This window comes from Ascidiella aspersa, chromosome 6 (genome assembly GCF_963924565.1).
Source record: "Ascidiella aspersa chromosome 6, kaAscAspe10.2, whole genome shotgun sequence".
Taxonomy (NCBI): Eukaryota; Metazoa; Chordata; class Ascidiacea; order Phlebobranchia; family Ascidiidae; genus Ascidiella; species Ascidiella aspersa.
The window spans coordinates 11,549,967-11,568,412 of NC_139452.1; the positions used below are offsets into that span (position 1 = coordinate 11,549,967).

Below are 18,446 nucleotides of genomic sequence, written 5' to 3' on the forward strand. Positions count from 1 at the left end.
CAGAAACAAGGAAATTACGAGTCGCCGCCGACATCCGAAACTTTGGGTCGCTCATCGTTGCGCACCTGATGCTGGTATAATTCAATATATTAACCCAAACAATTCTACCGACCCAGTTACCCAGTTGAAATAACAATAACGCACATTTACGCTTATTTTGTTTGATTCCAGTACATTAGTGCAATACAACCAGTATGGCAGAACGCTGGCGACTTGACGACTATGTCGGCCAACGAATCAGACAAAAAAACATTAAATTGGTGCAAAAGAATATCTTTATAAATTTTTGATTTTTGCAAAGATCTATTTAACAAGAAAATGTATTGTTTTTTCACATATTTATTCTCATAGTTTTTAAATCGATGATGTTTATAGAACATTCCGTACAACATTTGCCGGAAATAGATATTTGGTTAAAAAAGGTATTTGGAAAACAAATATATCGCCTAAACATGGCAAGGTTTAAACACCGCCTTTAACTGAAAAGATAAGACCAAAAACAAAGAATTTGGATCAAAAATGCTTGTCACCAGATGGCTGGCAAAATTTTGCTAACCTGGATACAATTAAATGTTTTAAATAAAATTTATTATGAAGGGTAAAGCTCAAATATAATCATCTGGTTGGAAGTTTTTATACATCTATATAATATGTAATCAAAATTTCTGAAATATTTTAAAAGTGTAGCCTGTACCTATAGATAGACGAATCGGGGTCATGGCAAATCTAGGGTTAGATCCAATAAGACAAGGAAAACGAGGCCATGTCCTTCCAACTTATTGTCGTAACAATTTTGACCACATAAATACAAATATTTCTTGCTAATCTTGTGTATTTTACCGCTCCGCAGAATTGTTTTCAGCTCTTTTCCTGTCGGCAAATCGCCTAGTAAAGGTATTTAGAACTAATGGTTGTTGCACAATACGCTCGAAGATTGCTGGAAATTCTCACGCTGGATAAGTATGCTTCATACTTAAGATTAGAATTGTTAAAAAGCAACACCGCCCCAAACATACACACCTTTCTGGCATCATTTTTGTTCTTTATTTGCTCTAGGGAGTTGTCTAGAAAGTCATCTAGTTCAACCAGGCATTTACCCACAAAATCAGGACCTTTTGTAGTATGCAAAGAAAGAATTGCTTGTTTGGCTTGCAGCTTTGCCTCTTTGTGAGTTATGTCGATCAACTTATCATCAACGTATTCTGTTCCGCAACCCTAAGAATGCAAAGCAATTACCTATAGCCAATGTTTATTCACAACGTTTATGATCCTAGGAGTCGAACATTTATAATTTTCCTATTTGCTTATTAAATGACACTAGACGTATATAACTATATAGACCCACCTCATTCATGGCAGAGATGTAGAGATCTTTAGCACGTTTCATTTGCTGTAGCATATTTTGCCCTTCTAATTTCTGCAAAAAAAAGATTTTGTTTCAATTATGTTGGCCACGTTTTTTGAATTTGAGTAATGTCGAATTAACTTCATAATTTATTTTTTTCGAAGCACGAAAAATAATGCGTTTATTTGTTTTAAATTATGTAAACTTTCATAAAGTAGAGATAACGAATTGGGCAGCACACAAAAAATGGCTCGCACCTGGTATATTGTTTTTTTATCAAGTTTATTTTGGCAAAAAGATTGTGAAGGCATTGACTCCACAGGTGTAGAGAAACCACGTAAAAATGTCGCCCAATGCGCAAAAAATAAAAATTGCGCTGATCGTGTCTAAAAGGTGAGATGACATACAATACAAAGGCTATGTTGGAAATTGCAATACAATTCGCGCAAAGCAATCTGAGTTTCCCCAGTTTGTGATATATGAATGATAGGTTCTCGCGAAGCGCCAAAAATATTCGCAGTTGTGTTGTTAAGTTTGTGAAAAGGATGGCATGGTGTCCAAATCCTGTGCTAAACTTAGTTCTCCATCAACCATTATGTACTGTTTTGACTAAACACTGCCCAAACCAGCTGTAATAAATAGCAAATATTGCTTTAAAACCAAAAAACTACAATAAAACATAGTAGCCTAAAATTTGACAAATCGCAAAAACAAGATGTAAAGCAATAAATGTGAAATAACAACAAACGCAACATGGAACAAACAAAATCATTCTAAATAGTTAAAAATTGGAATAGAGATCATGCCTGGGAAGTGGGTTATTGGTTGGTGAAGAACCACTGGCGTAGACCTATTGTCTAAATGAATTATCACGCAATTTTTTTTAATAAACAGACACGTTTCCTGCTTTCAAATTACTTTTCACATTTAACTTGTTAGCAATTTTTAAAATACTCTTATTTATTCGCGTTGGAACTTAATATTAGAAAACAACTTATTAGAGACCTCATATTGTTTGTTGTTTTTCTTGAATCAGTTTCCTTCGGTGGAAATTTTTGTAATCAATTCCTTTCGTTTAGCTTCTCCCAACAGATGGTTGCTTACTCCAGGTGAAGAATCGAATATCTGCAGTGCCCTTTCTTTTGACGACTCATGCAAAGATGCTAACCGATCCTCGGACATGAAGCGGTCATTACAGTCCTTCAAGTAGTAGTGCAGTACGAATAGGTAAAATGTAAAACATTGTTTAAAAAAATAGGTGTTCATCTCATTTTGACAGAATAAAGTTGAGCGTGGATATAGTCCTAACTTTCTGCAGAATATACAGGAATCTGAACCAACCTCTTCCATTAGGCTTCGATATTCTCCCAACGCATTTCTTGAGGCTGTATTCAAGTCATCATGTAGCTTTTCCTGCAAAGCAATTCTTAACCTTTTCAAAGAGTAAGGTTTTTTAATTCCTATTTAATTTCCTAATTGTTCCTAACTGTTGAACAGAAATTGTTCCAAAGGAGAAATTAAATACATTAGAAGAATCAAAGATAAAAATACCTGTCCAAGTTTTTTTTTTTTTTGTTTATGAAAAGCTTACCGGAAAAACAAATCGAAATTGATAACGACAATTTATGCACTGGAGATTGTGTGTGATCAAATTAAAAACGTTTGCGGCAACTTATTGATCTCTTATAGTGTTTTTATATAATATTGTTTCGATTCCCAACACAAAAATGTTGCAACATCCATTTTACCTACAGCAATTTATATCCAAACCTGCTTAAGCTGATTTTCGTGTTGATATCGTTGAAAAGTTTGATTAAGAAGGTTATTAAAGCCTTTCTGTCCTTCATGTTTTATTTCATCTGGCATCTCTCCCATTTTTTGTTTAAAATGTACAAGAGCTTCTTGTCGACAACGTTTTTCAATAGAATTCAATTGATTAACATCTACGGCCTTACCTTCGCACGACTGCAAGAGGAAATACGCATAACGTAAAGCCGACCTTCACCACTACCATGATATGAAACAATAAAAAATAAAATCTAATACCCTTTAAAATAAATCAATATTTACCTTTTCAAGTTCTTTTTGATAAATTTCTGCGGCAGTTTTAACATTGCTTGTCATTTTTTTCTCCAATTGAAACTGCAAAATGCATTTTAGAAAGGTTGATTTTTATATCAGAAATAAAAAAAGACTAATAAAAAAATGATGTCGTTATAAGTGGAACATATTCCCTGGAAGTGACATAAACCTCAATATTTTTTTATGTTTATCCCTACATGCTTATAATCCCCTCACCACCCCTATCGAGTAAGACCAACCACAGATAATGCAGTTTAACAACAACAACAACAACAACAACAACAACAATATTTTTACCCACCCGTACGAGTTTGTTTCTTTGTGTAAGCAGTTGCACATGTGTGTCCATTGCATTTTCCAAACTTCTGCGCGCGGATTTGACAAAAATGGAGTGATATCCCATCTTTGGCTCCTTGTCGTATGATTGCAACACCTCTTCTCTTATAGTCATATTAGCGTGTTGCAGCTCTGTTTCGGAGACAAGTTTATCTTCGCATATTTTCTACAGAAAGGGGGATTTGCAATTACAGTAAGTAACGAACATTTTAAGCTTTACGCAACACAAAACTTACCATTCCCATTTTTTCCTTAAATTCACGCAAGAACTTTTTTTGAGATGCTTCACTGGATGCCTTTACGTTTGCCTTAATAAAGCGACAATAATGGGTTAATTTCAAGAAGACAAACTTTTCGGGTTGAAATGTTATTTTGGTAAAATGATTTAGCCGCGCTTTCGTTCCAAAGAAAATTAAAATATATATTTCAGCTACAGTTTAACAAAAATTGTTTGACAACCCGTGGACAAAGTAGCGGTTGCAGCTTAAGTAAATGCTTTTGGGTGACAAACTGTGAGTCTATAGCTTAGATATCTAAAATAGAGGTATCCTGTGCATATACTGAAAAAAAGCTCTTTAGGTACTTATTTCTTTTATTCGACGTTTCAGCTACCTATGCAGGATGGAAAATTAGGAGTTCTTATAATAAACGTTATTCAAAACCTTTTTCTTGCATATATCAACAAACAATATTTACGAAATATTTTACGAAATATTTTTACGAAAATTTTGAACATGTAGCAAAACTGAAGGAAACCGTTTTATGACAGCACGTTTGGTTTAGGAAACTTGAAAATATTTGCTTGAGTTCCGGTTCGTTCATTGAAATCTTTTGTTTTCCATTTAAGTTATATGGTTTTACATATCCCGTAAATCACTCTTTTTTGCTTGAGTTTTATTTAAAAATGGATCCTTAAAGCGCTATTGTTATAGTTTGTAAATAAAATAAAATTTTACAATAAATAATTTAACTTGAACATAGAATTACTGGACTAAACAACAAACCAAGTAAACACTTGACCACAGAAGAATTTCCTAAGACTCTAGGCGGGAAAATACGTCCATATATGGTTTGGAGCAAGGGTGCCCAAACTTTTAGCTGTTGACGGCCGCTATAACCGTCTTTATTGATCGCACGGCCGCCAGTAAATTTGTTTTTGAGATGCCGTCAAAAAGTTAAGTCATAACGTGACGTCATAGAACAATTAACATATACTTGCTGTTCTCTAATGATCTCGTGCAAAAATCTAGAACTGAAATGTAGTCTAATCGCGCGAAGCGCGAAAAATGTGGCATTACTGGTATAATTATTGGGTTTTTGAAAGTGACAAGTGACGCAGCTAGCCGGATGTTCGTCAAAACGGTACGCATGCACTTCCACGGTGGTACCAAGTTCGATGACCTGGGACTCTGATTCTACTGTCTGTGGGTAATGATTTATTTTTTTATGGGTTTTGGCCTATTAACGAACTACATACTTTTAGCGTCTGGACATTTAATCCTCAATGTGTCTTCTTTCACTCCATGAGCTAAATACAAGTTTAAGAAGCAGTAACACCATTTTGTTCGCTTAAACACGGCTTTCTGTAACTACCGCTCAACCTTTCCCACACTTTTGCCTCAATTCCACTGATAACTCGCATTACCACATGCCTGCTTTGCCGTTAATCATGTATCATCAATTCTTATATTATATTTATGTGAGATCACCATTCAGGTTGATACATATCTACTACGCTGATTTCTTTTTGCATCAGTCGCACAAATTTCTAATCTGCTTTTAGCATATCAACCATAAACTCATGGCAGCACGGGCAAGGCCGCCAACATATGTTTGTTAAAATATGTGTTAACGACCGCATAATTATTCATCGACGGCCACATGCGGCTGTACGACACTTGTTTTAGAGGTTGCTTTTATCAATTTTAAATCGGGTTTTGATCGGAAGCCTTTTTGTGGTCTTATGCTGATCGTGCGACCCCGCCTGGCAGACATAAGATCATCGTGATAACAGACTTCACTGTAAGTTGGACAAATGTCTAACATATTTGGAGTATCGAACCTACATTACATAGTTTTTTTTATAATTATCCCACGCTTTAGTGATAAATGAAATATAAACCAAATGTTTTAACCATTAAATGAGTCATTAGTTTACCTCCCAAATGGTTGTAACTTCTGGCATTTTTCCGCTTTCGAAAACGTCAAAGTAGGCCAGAGCGAAGGTAACCACTTCGTATCCTGATGCAACTTTTCCGTTAAATGTTTTTACGGGAATGTTGTTTGGTGAAAATAAATGTTTCACCAAATTGTCAGTAAATTCCAAGAAGAGCGGTTTAACGTCTAGTTTTGAATGCAAAAAATAATTTTATAGTTTGAAATGTGTGTAGGGTATATATTTGAAAGACAACCGGGGTCCCTGCGCAAGTACCCCAATTTATTTGTGTAAAGTGCATTCAACGGTTTCGCTAAGATGTTCGTCAGATAACGTTTGTGTGAAACAACTATGAATAAGGTTTTTTAGTTTTATTGGCCCGCCATCTTACCATCTAGGTGTAATTTACTTCCATCAGCTTCTCCTCTCTCAGCTACTGTTTCTCCAGGGCGAGGCATAAGAAAACATGATAACTCTTCAAACGATTCCTTCAGGTTCCTCCTCACTGTTTTCAATTCTTTTTTACAGGGCTTATTTATTATTTTTTGTAGATATTTGTCTCCACCATTGATGCCAAAGTCATAATCTTTATCTGGCCAATCGCGGATTAGGAACATCAATTTCTGCAAAAAAAGCTAAAACGATATATTCAACGTAACAAACATGAAGCGTCCCAGGATTTTTTATTTTCATTTTTTTTATTTCATATAAGAAGTAACAATGAGTTGAGTACAAAATGGCGTAAATGACGATATAGAAATAGAGAACAATGGGGCAGAGTAGAAAAATAACGTAAAGAATCGCGTTGAGTGTAAATAAATGTATTTTATTTACACGATCGGATAAGTGTTACGAAACATTAAATATTCATTTTGGTAAAGTGTATTTAACTGTCAGGCTTGCCTCACGTTTATTCTTTTTACTACCGAGAACACCTTCTAAAATTAAAAGAACAAATTTAGTGTACCAAAGGTCCACGTATTCAATTTTTAACTTAATTATTTAAACAAATTTGCAATTAAATCATGTGACGTTGAATCCGTGTTCCCGCATAACAGCCTTAAAAACTTCGGTTTATGCTACATCAACATTACATATCTAACCTGAAAACGTTGCGCCTGAGAAGGTTGTGTACTGCTTGATGCTGCCTTGCCGTAATCACAAAAAAGCTGTTAAAGGAATACATCAAAAGAGTCATTAAGTAAACATTCAGAACCTCTCTAACACTTAATTAACAAACACAAATTATAAATACATAAATTTAAAAAATATGTTTAATATTTTACTTGTAGCAGTATTATTTTATATTTTGGCCTGTTGAACCTACAAACGTTAGTTCGAACCTCTAGATGCTGAAAATAATCTTCTTGTAGCTGTTGACTGATGTTATAAATTTGCATTGAGCTCATCAGAGTACTAAATGCAAATATAACAGAGCACTGCTGCATATTTGAATTGCTGTCGAATGAACCTTGGGTGTCCATGAGAAATACTGCCACCTTAATTTAAAAATGAGAAAAATGTATAACATATTCTGATTTTAATACAAATTTTAAAGGCTATCGTAATTTGTTTTATATATAGATCTTTCTTGTTGGATGACATTCCAATTATACGACTAAATAGTATAGACCAAAATAGGCACTATATAGTCTCTTAAAGTTTTAACTAATCACCTTAACCATATAGCATATTAATTTAAAAAAACCCATTCGAATATGTACTGAACAAAAAGCCCATAGATAAAGGAATATGTGTAACAAAGGCTCATGCACAATATACCTTTCCTTTTGAAGCAGTTTCGATATAGAACGGTTCATCCCAGATCCATATTCCAGTGGTCATGCGTTCACAGCCGCCTCTCCATCCAAAACCTTCTGTCAGTTCTTGGCCCTTTTCGCGCAACCAACCATTGTCCTAAAAAGCAACAAAAATCTTTATGGTCATATTGAAAGAGGCGAACTGGTTAGCAAATTGGGATCTCACAGTTTTGTTCTGTGTACTTAAACTAGTGCTGGCTCGTAGAGATATGACGTTCAACCAGTACATGCGTCATTGGTGAACATAGATTCCTTTAAATCTATTACATCAGTAGGTTGGAGCCCCATGATAAAGTATATGCCCAGTTTCAATGGGGCTTTAAATTCTCTTCTGTTATTAATTATTCTGACTAAGCCAATTCCCCGGCCTAAAATATATGTGCCATAAATAATTTTACAGATAAAACTAATCTTCGTGACAATTCAAAAACGATTTGGTTATTTTAAATTGAAGACAAGAAAATAAAAAGCTTATTTAGATAATCGTTATTGTAAGTTTCACAAACATTTCTCGCATTGAATCGAAGATTTATGCACAGCATTGTTCAAAGAATCATATTTGTTCGGTTGCATTTGAGTAATCGCTTGTACACTATACTATACGAAGCAACTGATCAATGTATACTACTAACCCTTTGAGCTCGCTTGGATGATTGTAAATATCGAAGAAAGAAGTTGAGCATGAAAGACTTTCCTTTGCGAAAAGCACCAGCCAACGAATAGATTGCAACAGGGGTGTTGCCAACTTGGCGGAATACTCGTTTTAGTTCTTCGCGGTTTATTGAATAGCTGAATTCGTCTTCCTCGAGGCAAATTATTTGGACAGCGCTTTTAGAAGGACGGCCACATTCCGTTTGGTCTGAGAGTACGAAAAATACGCCTGGATCCGTATATTTTGAAGATTAAGTTTAACACAATGAAACGCCAATCACGGCATGGGTTTCGTTCAAAGTTCGCATTTACAGTATTTGTATTTGAATTCATTTTATATGAATATTGTTTTCATTTAAACCAGCAAAAATGCGGTAACCAAAGACCAGGCACTAAAATGAAGTACGCGTCAGATCGCCAAAATAGCTTAACATTAGTCCTTGAAAGAAAAAACAAACTATTGACGAAGTAAACAATCATATTTTATATGCATTTTGCAATCCACTTTATGAGTAGGCTTGTTCCTAAACAAGTACCAACGTTAATTAAATCCACTTTATGAGCAGGCTTGTTCCTAAACAATTACCAACGTTAATTACTTATTTAGAGGGCCTGACAACACTTTAAGTAGCCTACCTGTTTTTTGCCAACCCCGGGCTGCCAAGTTTGGTGATGGTTGGAAAGAGCGCTCATGTTCATATTTTTCATATTCAGAATGTGTTGTTAATACAAATAGTTAAAATCTGGGCAAAAATTTGCGCAAAGTGTACAAAATTACAGCGTGGTGCATTAATATGTATACCAGTCAAATATCCCGCGTTGCTCACGATATATCTACTAATGTACTATTTTTAAGTTCAAAAAACCCCAACAAATGGCTTGACGTAAACTGTTCATTTGTTTGAGTAAAGCTGCTTCTGGAAACAATGAGCGATCGTGAATTAAGCCGGTTTACGAAATGGCAACCCCGGTTTACGAAATGGCAGCTTACAGTTTTTTCTTATGCCAAAAAAGAAAATTTTCTTATGCTTCTTTGTTCGGTCTGACTAAATCCGGTCCCACTAAATCTGTTTGGCTTCCTCCTATAAGTGCATCCAACAAACAGGAGGTCCAATAGACATTTTTTCTAATTAAACATTGATAATGTTTCGTGGTATCAGAATGACTTTGTGATTAATGCTTTTATAAATTTGAACGATAATTAAATGATTTTTTAACAAAAACTCAAAATATTTCCCAAAGAAACGAATTACTTTGATTTTTCCTATTAGTATCATATTCATATAAACATAATTTCAATATACGATACTTGAATATTAAAAACATGGTAAAAATCAGAGGCCGATCGAGGAATTTTGTTTTTGTAGGCCATAAAAGAATTAAGGAATACGTCATAAAGCTACGTAAAATCGTGAAGTCACAAGTTATGTCAAAACGTGACGTATTTTCATAATAAGGAGACGGAAGAACCTCGCGCAGCGTTAAAAATGGTCACGTACCCTTCACCCGGAATCCACCCCTGGTAATAATAAACTTGCATACAAACTCACCTTCATTGTCGAAAAAGTCACGCAATGCAGAGTTCAAAGAACTGGGGCTTCCCGACGATGAACGCTGAAAAAGGACCATTTGTTGTCGCCAGTTTTACGTATTTTAGCTTTCCTAAAAACTTGGAATTGAACTGAATTTTGTTTACTCAATTCAGGTTCTGTTCACACTTGATATTAAAATAGAAATTCATTCGAAATATGGGTTTGTGCGCATTTAGAACATTTTGTTTTGCACAATTTAACGATACTTAAAATTCGCTTCATCTGACTAAACATTCGCTTCATCTGATTGAATGAAAATGACGTTAAACAGTGTATGAACCGCCAATTAGATCTTAACTAAAGTTAGAACACACAGGCTTTTTACAAATGATTTTAGAATTTCTAAATTTCTAAAATATTTAGATTTGTTATTATTTGTCAAATTATTACCACAAGAATTATCTATAGTTTTCAAGGGTGATGGCCATTGCTAACATACCTGATACGAATCTTTAGTTCCTAATTTGTTTTCACTCTTATACTGCTCAAAACACTCTGTAAGGTTGTCAACGAGCATTGTTTGAAACTCAGCGACCATTGCCTTTCCGAACCCATCGGTGCCTTTTCCATAACGTATCAGTGCATTCAGCTCGCAGTTTTCCTTCAACACATGGTCGTCTATTCCCCTTTTACTGCCCTGTAAACGTTTAAGCAACATTGCTTGTTATACACAGATTTTATCACTTATATCACGGAAAAAGCATTAATGCATTAAAATTAATGCAAGAAAAAGTGAGAAAAAATCTAAATATCATATTTAATTATTTAAGAGTTAAATTGTATTTGATTAAAGTTTATTGGATATTTCAAATTTGTTCTTTCCCTTTATAGACATTTGATCAAACTTGAATTTAATTTGATGTCGTAGTAGTCCTACTGCATTTACAAAATATCATTAAAAATAAAAATCCGCTTTCTCTAAGTGTTCTATAGCAGTGCTTATTAAACTTTTTAAATTTTGTTCACCCCTATAGCATCTATCTCCAGATTTCATTTACCCTTGTCTCACTCTCACCATAGGATATCTTGCATATATATAAACGCACAAAATGACTTGGGTTGTTTCGATTTTTGTTAAGATCAACTCAAGCTAAGTTTAACCATTACATGTCTACAATTTATCGAGTCTCAAAATATACAGCTATACAAAAGCACAAAATACAGTCACCAACTTTTTGTACTTATACACTCAATGAAAACCAACTTCACTATTACAAAAAGCAAAAAAACAGAAAAAAACAGTTCAGTAGTCGATTTACTGCAGAGGTATCATCCATTTTTGACGGTTCACTCTTATTCACCCCGTTTGGTTGGTTTCACCACCAGTTCAAGAAACACTGTTCTATAGTAAGAGTCAAAAGGATTTCAAGTATTTTTTATTTAGGGCCCATAAATAATTATAGAGATGGAGACAAAAAAACTAATGGGATGCTAAATCAAGTGCCCTTAAGAAATCTGAGATCATTGTTTGCAAACTCCAGCGCTAATATGTCACATTTAACTAAGATGCATTCGAGGATGCGTACGACAAAACATACGCGCTAAGGCCAGGAAGCATACAAAGTCTTTGAAGCCACATATGTGTTACTTAAGATTAAATGGGCCACATCACAAAGACGGTAAAACGCGAACAAAACGCATCGTGACATGTGTTTAATGTGGACCGTGACATAGGTCAGGTTCATTAAAAAAAGTCGACTAACTGTCATTGATATATAGGCCTACTTATTGTCGTATTGGGATACTTTTGTAGGTTGTTTGCCGAATTATTTAAACCTTGTCAGGTTGTTGCAAGTCACGACACGATGTTTTATGATGTTGATCTAGAGCAGGCATTTTGAACCTTTTTTTGCTCATGGCCCACCAAATTAGTAAAACAATGGCGTTGGCCCATTAACGCTTAATGAAAAAAACCTAGTTTCAACAACAAAATGAATTAATAAATCTTGTACATTATTTCAAATGTGTTACGTCGCCCGATACTTTGTGGCGTGGCTTGGGACCGCTCAGGCGAGTAGTTATATATAAAGCGGGGCAGCAAATATCATGGGCAGCCAATATAAATGGAGCAGTTTATAATGAAATGCGCCGAAGGCGCCGAAAATTTTATGTATTGCATTGCTTTATCTTCTGATTTGCGGTTTTACAGACGTTCTGAAAATTTCTGAACCCAGTCAAAGTCCTAAAACTCATACTCCCTTGCAATAGCTGACGAAAAACAAAGGGATTTTAATAGCATGTGGAAAATGAAACCGGACATTGGTGCTTTGTATTTTGTAGCTTCAGATATTTTTCGAAACAACTCGCAAGACTATCACAAAATGCCAAAAATATATTTGCAATGATAGTATATTGTTTTCGAGCGGATGGTTAATCTCCCTTTCCATGTTGGTGTAAAATTTGAAAGCAATTGTATTTTTATACTTCTGGCAGTTCCTGTTGGTTAAGTCACTATTCGATTTATGACGATAGAAGGTAACATAGGTTTTAAAAAAAGTTTTAATTATTATTGAAGTTGATAAATTTACACCTGGAACATTGCATGAGGTCAAAATACTTATCTTTATGAGATATTCATTTTCGCGTTAATTCGTCTGATTAAAAAGTACCCGGACACACAAGTAAGAAACAATTTCACCAACATAATATTAGGTATTTATTTGTCGGACTCTTGATATCTGGTATCGCTGTATGCAAAGCTCTGTGACCCACTGAAAACAGCGTCATGGCTACACTACTGGGCCATGGCCCATAGGTTGAAAACCTCTGATCTAGAGAAAAATCGTTAATGTGATTGCTAAGCAAACACCAAATAAAATTCCCGTTAGGTTCAAAATTGTTGTTTAAATACATCGAGGTGGAAACTATATCTGCATATTCCAGAAACATTCAAAGCAGTGTCAAAATTGCTACTAAATAGATCAGAGACAGGACTGTGTTCAATTTAAATCTCGTCTATCACGTAATACGTAATATGATATTCACAAGCCTGTGTTAGGTTAAAACCATACGCTTCTCTAAACCTTGGAATTTGTTAAGTCGTGCTCTAACGAATACAGTATCAGCACTGGTTTTCGAGGAAATAAAAATGCCCCGTCGGTTAGCCTACAATGTTTGTTCACAAATATTTTATTTTAAAACAACTTTCAAATCGCGTTTTCATTAGTAAAAGTGGCAATCCAATACCTGATAAATAATTTTAACAAACCTGATGCAATTCCTTTTTAAATTCCTCTACTATTTCTTGAATAATGTTGATCAGGTAATCCTGTAGGTCTTTGCTATCCTAAAAGAAGTAATACAAAAGCATGTGGTATTGTTTACAATACCCGATAATTGTAGTACAGCCCCTAGTTTGTCGTTAAGGTTTTAAACATTTATAAATTTGACTATCTTACTGTTAAAACATAATAAGCCACAGATCGGATAAGTAATTCAACCGAAGTAACTTTGTTTTTTCAAACATAGCTATTATTGATAAACTTACCATTTATTTGTTGAAGCGGTATAAGTGAGTACAGCAGCCAAGATAAGACTAGGCTATACGTTTGCCGTGTTACAGTATAGTCTGCTGAAAAGAGGAACTAGGCCTACACCTATCGGTAACAGTCCACTAACAACAAAGGGCACCTGTTAAAACACAAAAGAAGCAGCTTTGTTCGCTTGTAAAACGATACCAGTCAAACAAAAACATAATGTATTTTTCGCTTTGAGCACCATCGGTGAATTACTAGAAATCAGTCACATGTAACATAATAATGCGATTCATGAGCATGCCATAAATATATAACAAACGACTAAAGTGACTAAACGGTCTGACAGAGTGATACTTCCACAGTACGTGAAAAATGGTATGATGCACTCACGAGCAAGAGCCGATCAAAGTGAGGCACCAGGACATCCCCCCCAAAAAAATTATAATTTTTGCCAAATTTGCTGTCTAAATTAAACATTCCTTTTACTATAATAATTCAATAAATCAGACGAAATAATTTTTTCGAATATGTTTTAGATTTAGACCGTTTGAACGAAACCTTAACAGCTCGAAAGGCGCCATGCAAAAATTTCTGACAAATTATTTTACAAACCACATCATATCTACAAATATGCGAATCTTTTTAAATTGCCGAATTCTTCACGTCTCCTTTCAAATTTAAAATATGCAACTTAAACTATGCAAACGCAATTGTTTAGTTTGCTCGAGAACACCGGGTGTTTTTGAGATTGAATGTTTTATGGCTGCGCGTTATAATAAACTTTTCATGCCTCACTTGATGAAAAGATTTTTGTGTGGTAATACTGGTTTTAACCTGTTGTAATTTTACTGCAGCTATTTCTAATGTATGGACATTCTTCAGTAATCGATAATGTCGTTATTGCTTGATATTATGCTATTAATACATTTATGGCAAACAACTCGTGAGGACCATTGACCCCATTTATGGATGGCTAAACAGAAAGAACGTAAAGAGTAACCCGTAGTGCAAATGGCGCATTTATATGGTTTGGTTAAGCAAAATTATCATTTTAAAAAGAGAGCTTTGCGTAAATAAAAAAAAATTAAGGGCCAAAAATAGTTATAGCGACATGGCTTGGTAAAAAGAACATATTGTTTACCGGTCCATTGTTCCGATATTAATTTCATCACGACAAGTATCGAACTCTTTTGGCTTACTTGTACCATTAGGTACAATATAATGTGTACTAATGTTGTTTACACTTAGTTTTATCAAGCTTAATTACTGCGAACCAGCTACAGCTCAGAACCGCCAAATTACTAAACAGGTTAAAAGTCTCTTGATGTTTCGACTACGGCTTGTATGACGAAACGTTTACCACATAATATTTTCCAACTATACCCCGACGGTTAGTTTAAAAGTCTTAGATCGGTGTAAGCTTGCGATTGCCTAAAGGATTTACCACTATTCTAGGCGTAGGAGTCCAGATATCTAACGACGAGTGTAAAATCTGTTGTTAATAACGCAAAGAATAATTGCTATTTTTTTTTTGAACAGCACAGAAAATGCCAAAACAATATAAAAACATTGTTAGGGTCCTCGACAGAAGTCAGTTGCAAAATTTTATCTTTGTACGTTTCACGCGATATAATGTTGAGACTGGTGATTACCCACATAACAAATCGAAAAAATGGTGATTTTTGATGTTCAAGGGTGATAACCTAACGAGCTATAGAATAAATTCATGCAAACGATAATGGCATAATTTAGTATTTTTGTATTTAAGCAGGGAAGGTTTAGAAAACAACATATGCATTTTAATTACTTTTAAGGAGGCTCTATAAAATAGCAGAAAAAAAAAGGATGAATGAATTATCTGACATCAACCACGTTTTTTGTTTAGGGTTAAAAAATCTGGCAAGCGTTGTACGAATGCCTATTATATACCGTTTATTCTATACCATTCATTCAGGTGCCAGTCTATAGTTCATACATTTTCATATTGCCATTATTTTATTTTTTTTATTACGTAACTAAACTATAGAAAGTGTCGTGTATGGCCTGATTTTCAAAGGGATCTGAAATATGGTATTATATATAATACAAAGTGGATTCTTGTAAAATAATGCCTGTTTTGCTCTTTTTTTTACAAGATAGAGGAATAGGCGATAATGGTATACAAGTGGAACTTATTCCAAAATATATTTCAAGTTCAACAAAAAAAGTAACGGCCTAAAAGAAAGCGGCTTAAAATGAGCCGCTGTTGGGTTTAATTGCTTTACGACCTTTTATTAAGTATAACAATCTCTATAGGTGGTATAACATCTCTTAGCGGCAGAGAAAGCTTAAAGTTTGCATTGAAAAAAGTTGTAATAAATTTCCCTAAATGTGGGCCTATATTTGTTTTTTTTTTAGCCGATCCTCGAAAAAAATTCAGATTTTAACCGGTCCGCATTGCAAAAAGGTTGCCGACCCCTGATATATACTACGTTTCGTTTTGACAATATTTCTTCGATCCAACCCTGTATTGAAATGCTTTTACACAATAACACTCTCTGAAACAAACGTTACAAGGTAAATGCATTTCTCCTGCGCCAAGTGCGATAAGCCTTTTTAACCCTTTAATGCCAGGTGTTGCATATATGCAACAAATTAATTAGGCATATATTTGATTGCCTTATTGCGGTTAATTTATTACAACTTTTGTTGTATATTAATTTTTACCTAACAATATAATGTTAAGAAAATAACTTTTTCTACGTTCGGCATGTCCGAATTCACATCCTGAAAAGTGACATATTTTGACACAATAAATGCCTTAACCAAAAAGTCTCGTAGTAGATTTTCAGTTATTTTCTCAGCGAAATTATTACGTTGTTCGTAATCCTAAATACTTGCTTATCCATGCAAGACCAAGTTTGATGCGTAATGTTAGCCTGTAAACTGTTGCTACCAGGCATGGTAATACAAATCAAAAACAGCTCCTCTGGTAATTGTAATTGTTAACCAACGTTTCGGCAACCTATACAAGCCGCCTTCGTCAGGATGATTGACACTGAACGCTCGTACAATAAATGGAGAGGAAAAAAAGAAAGAAGCAGAAATAAACGCGAGCAACAAAACGATAAGAAAGTAATTAGCGACTGCCTCTAGTCCTTCAGCAGGTGCTTGTAGCATGCAGAAAGCATCACGTCAGTTTTGACGTTCATGGTGTTACCCTTCCTATGAATATTCCACGATTCCAAAAATAATCTTTTCCTGTAGTCTGATTCTCGTGCTATTATTGAAGCGCCACCAAAATCAATTTGGTGGTTTCGGGAAACAGCATGGTATGAGAGTGCAGACTTCTTTGCGTCGTTATTTGCCACGTCCCTTTGGTGTTCTTTACGGCGAGTCTTGAATGACCTTCCAGTTTTGCCGATATAGACCAAATTACAATCCGCACAGGGGATTGAATATACCACACCTCGTTGGTCAAAGGAACTAATGGGATCTTTGGGGTGACTAAGAAGCTTTCGAAGAGTATTGGCAGGTTGCACACCAACCGCTATACCGAAGTCTCCCAACATACGTCTTAACACATCGGTTAGTTTTGGTATGTAGGGCAACGTAACAAAACCATCTTTTTTCACAAAACTAACCTGCGTTTCGGCAACAGAATTCGGTGGGTCGTGGAACATCCAGTTGGGGTAACCGTTGGACTTCAGGGCTTCGTGTACCTTTTTAAGTTCCATCTCGCGCTCAATGCTGTTAGAACATAGGCGTCGCGCCTGGTGATCGCACGACACCTCTCTTTTAGTAAATAGGGTGATGCGAACGAAAATTAAGATACCTGCCGGTACTTGTTGGCTTGTGGTACACTCTTGAACATAAATCACCGACAGAAGTCCTTGTGACTAGGACATCTAAAAATGAAAGGAGGTTTCCCTTTTGCATTTCCATGGTGAATTGAATACCTTGTTGCGCCTGATTAAGGTGGTGCAGAAATAGTTCCTCCTGATCTTTAGGAATGACGGCAAATATGTCGTCAACATAACGCCGCTAGAACCTCGGTGGGTTGGCAAATGTTGTCAGGGCTTTTCCTTCCAGGGCTTCCATGGTCATGTTGGCGACCACCACAGAAACTGGAGAACCCATCGCTGTTCCCTGTATTTTGTGGTAAAATTTCCCCCTGAATGTTAGAAACGCTTGCTGTAAACAAATTTGCAACACAATCACACTTTGCCACTGCCCCACGGTTCGTTCCGAAAGAGCAAATAATTGCCGCAGTCGAAAAAGGTATTTGGGAGCAACCTTCTCACAATAAGGTAAACATTCAAGGGAAACTTACAAACTGCCTCCGCACTTATAGGATGGGACGCAGCAACCTCAGTAACAACGAGCACCAAGCAATCAGAAGTCTAAGGTCTAATCAAAACATCTTGATTTTACCCTCAGACAAAGGTAACTGTACCGTAATCATGAACAACCAAGATTACGAGAGAAAAATGCTTAACTTATTCCAGGACTCGTCAACATACAAGCACCTACCTCGTGACCCAACACGAAAGTCGGAACGCATCCTTAATAAGTTTGTTGCTATACTTTGCACACGGAGAGGCGGTGTATTTCAGAAGCCATGTTCCACCAGCTGCATAGCACGGACGGTTCTGCGCCACGCATTTATGGTTTACCGAAAATCCATAAAGAAGGCATTTCACTCAGACCTATTGTTTCGTTCGTTGGTACACCAACCTATAATTCGGCGAAATACATAGCGAAAGTCATCTCTCCGCTAGTGGGAAACACAGAGTAGACTGTTCTAAACTCGTCAAATTTTGTTAAGTTGTTGACACAGTTGTCTCCCCTGTCCGGTGAAGAGGTTATTGTCTCATATGACGTTGTGTAACTTTTCACTAGTATACCAGTGGAATTGGCAATGGATATCGCGTCATCCAGAATTTTGGCCGACTACAGCCTCAAAGACAGGACGCCATGGCTCTCGGCGGATATTGTGATTGAGTTGCA

General features: G+C 35.7%; 2 protein-coding genes and 2 pseudogenes across 2 annotated transcripts in view; 1 reads left to right on the forward strand and 3 right to left on the reverse strand.

Annotated features, from left to right (window-relative positions):
- Positions 1 to 11,258, reverse strand: part of LOC146139849 (atlastin-like) — a 33,719-nt gene extending 22,461 nt beyond the window's left edge. Inside the window, exons 1-3 of the mRNA XM_083392533.1 lie at positions 11,241 to 11,258; positions 10,421 to 10,618; positions 9,940 to 10,003 (exon numbers count right to left, since the gene is read on the reverse strand). Of these exons, the coding sequence (XP_083248659.1) occupies positions 9,940 to 10,003; positions 10,421 to 10,618; positions 11,241 to 11,258 (280 nt within the window). The remainder of the gene's footprint in view (positions 1 to 9,939; positions 10,004 to 10,420; positions 10,619 to 11,240) is intronic.
- LOC146139851 (atlastin-like) lies at positions 2,378 to 9,088 on the reverse strand. Its single transcript, XM_083391528.1, has 12 exons — positions 9,026 to 9,088; positions 8,371 to 8,541; positions 7,701 to 7,835; positions 7,022 to 7,087; positions 6,310 to 6,541; positions 5,922 to 6,106; positions 4,000 to 4,071; positions 3,729 to 3,929; positions 3,416 to 3,487; positions 3,116 to 3,310; positions 2,687 to 2,758; positions 2,378 to 2,545 (listed from the first exon to the last, which is right to left on the reverse strand). The coding sequence occupies exons 1-12, from the start codon at positions 9,086 to 9,088 to the stop codon at positions 2,378 to 2,380; spliced, it is 1,632 nt and encodes a 543-aa protein (XP_083247654.1).
- Positions 11,259 to 16,588: 5,330 nt separating the features above from the next.
- LOC146139852 (uncharacterized) lies at positions 16,589 to 17,630 on the reverse strand (annotated as a pseudogene).
- Positions 17,631 to 17,659: 29 nt separating this feature from the next.
- On the forward strand, positions 17,660 to 18,441 carry LOC146139853 (uncharacterized; annotated as a pseudogene).
- Positions 18,442 to 18,446: the final 5 nt, after the last annotated feature.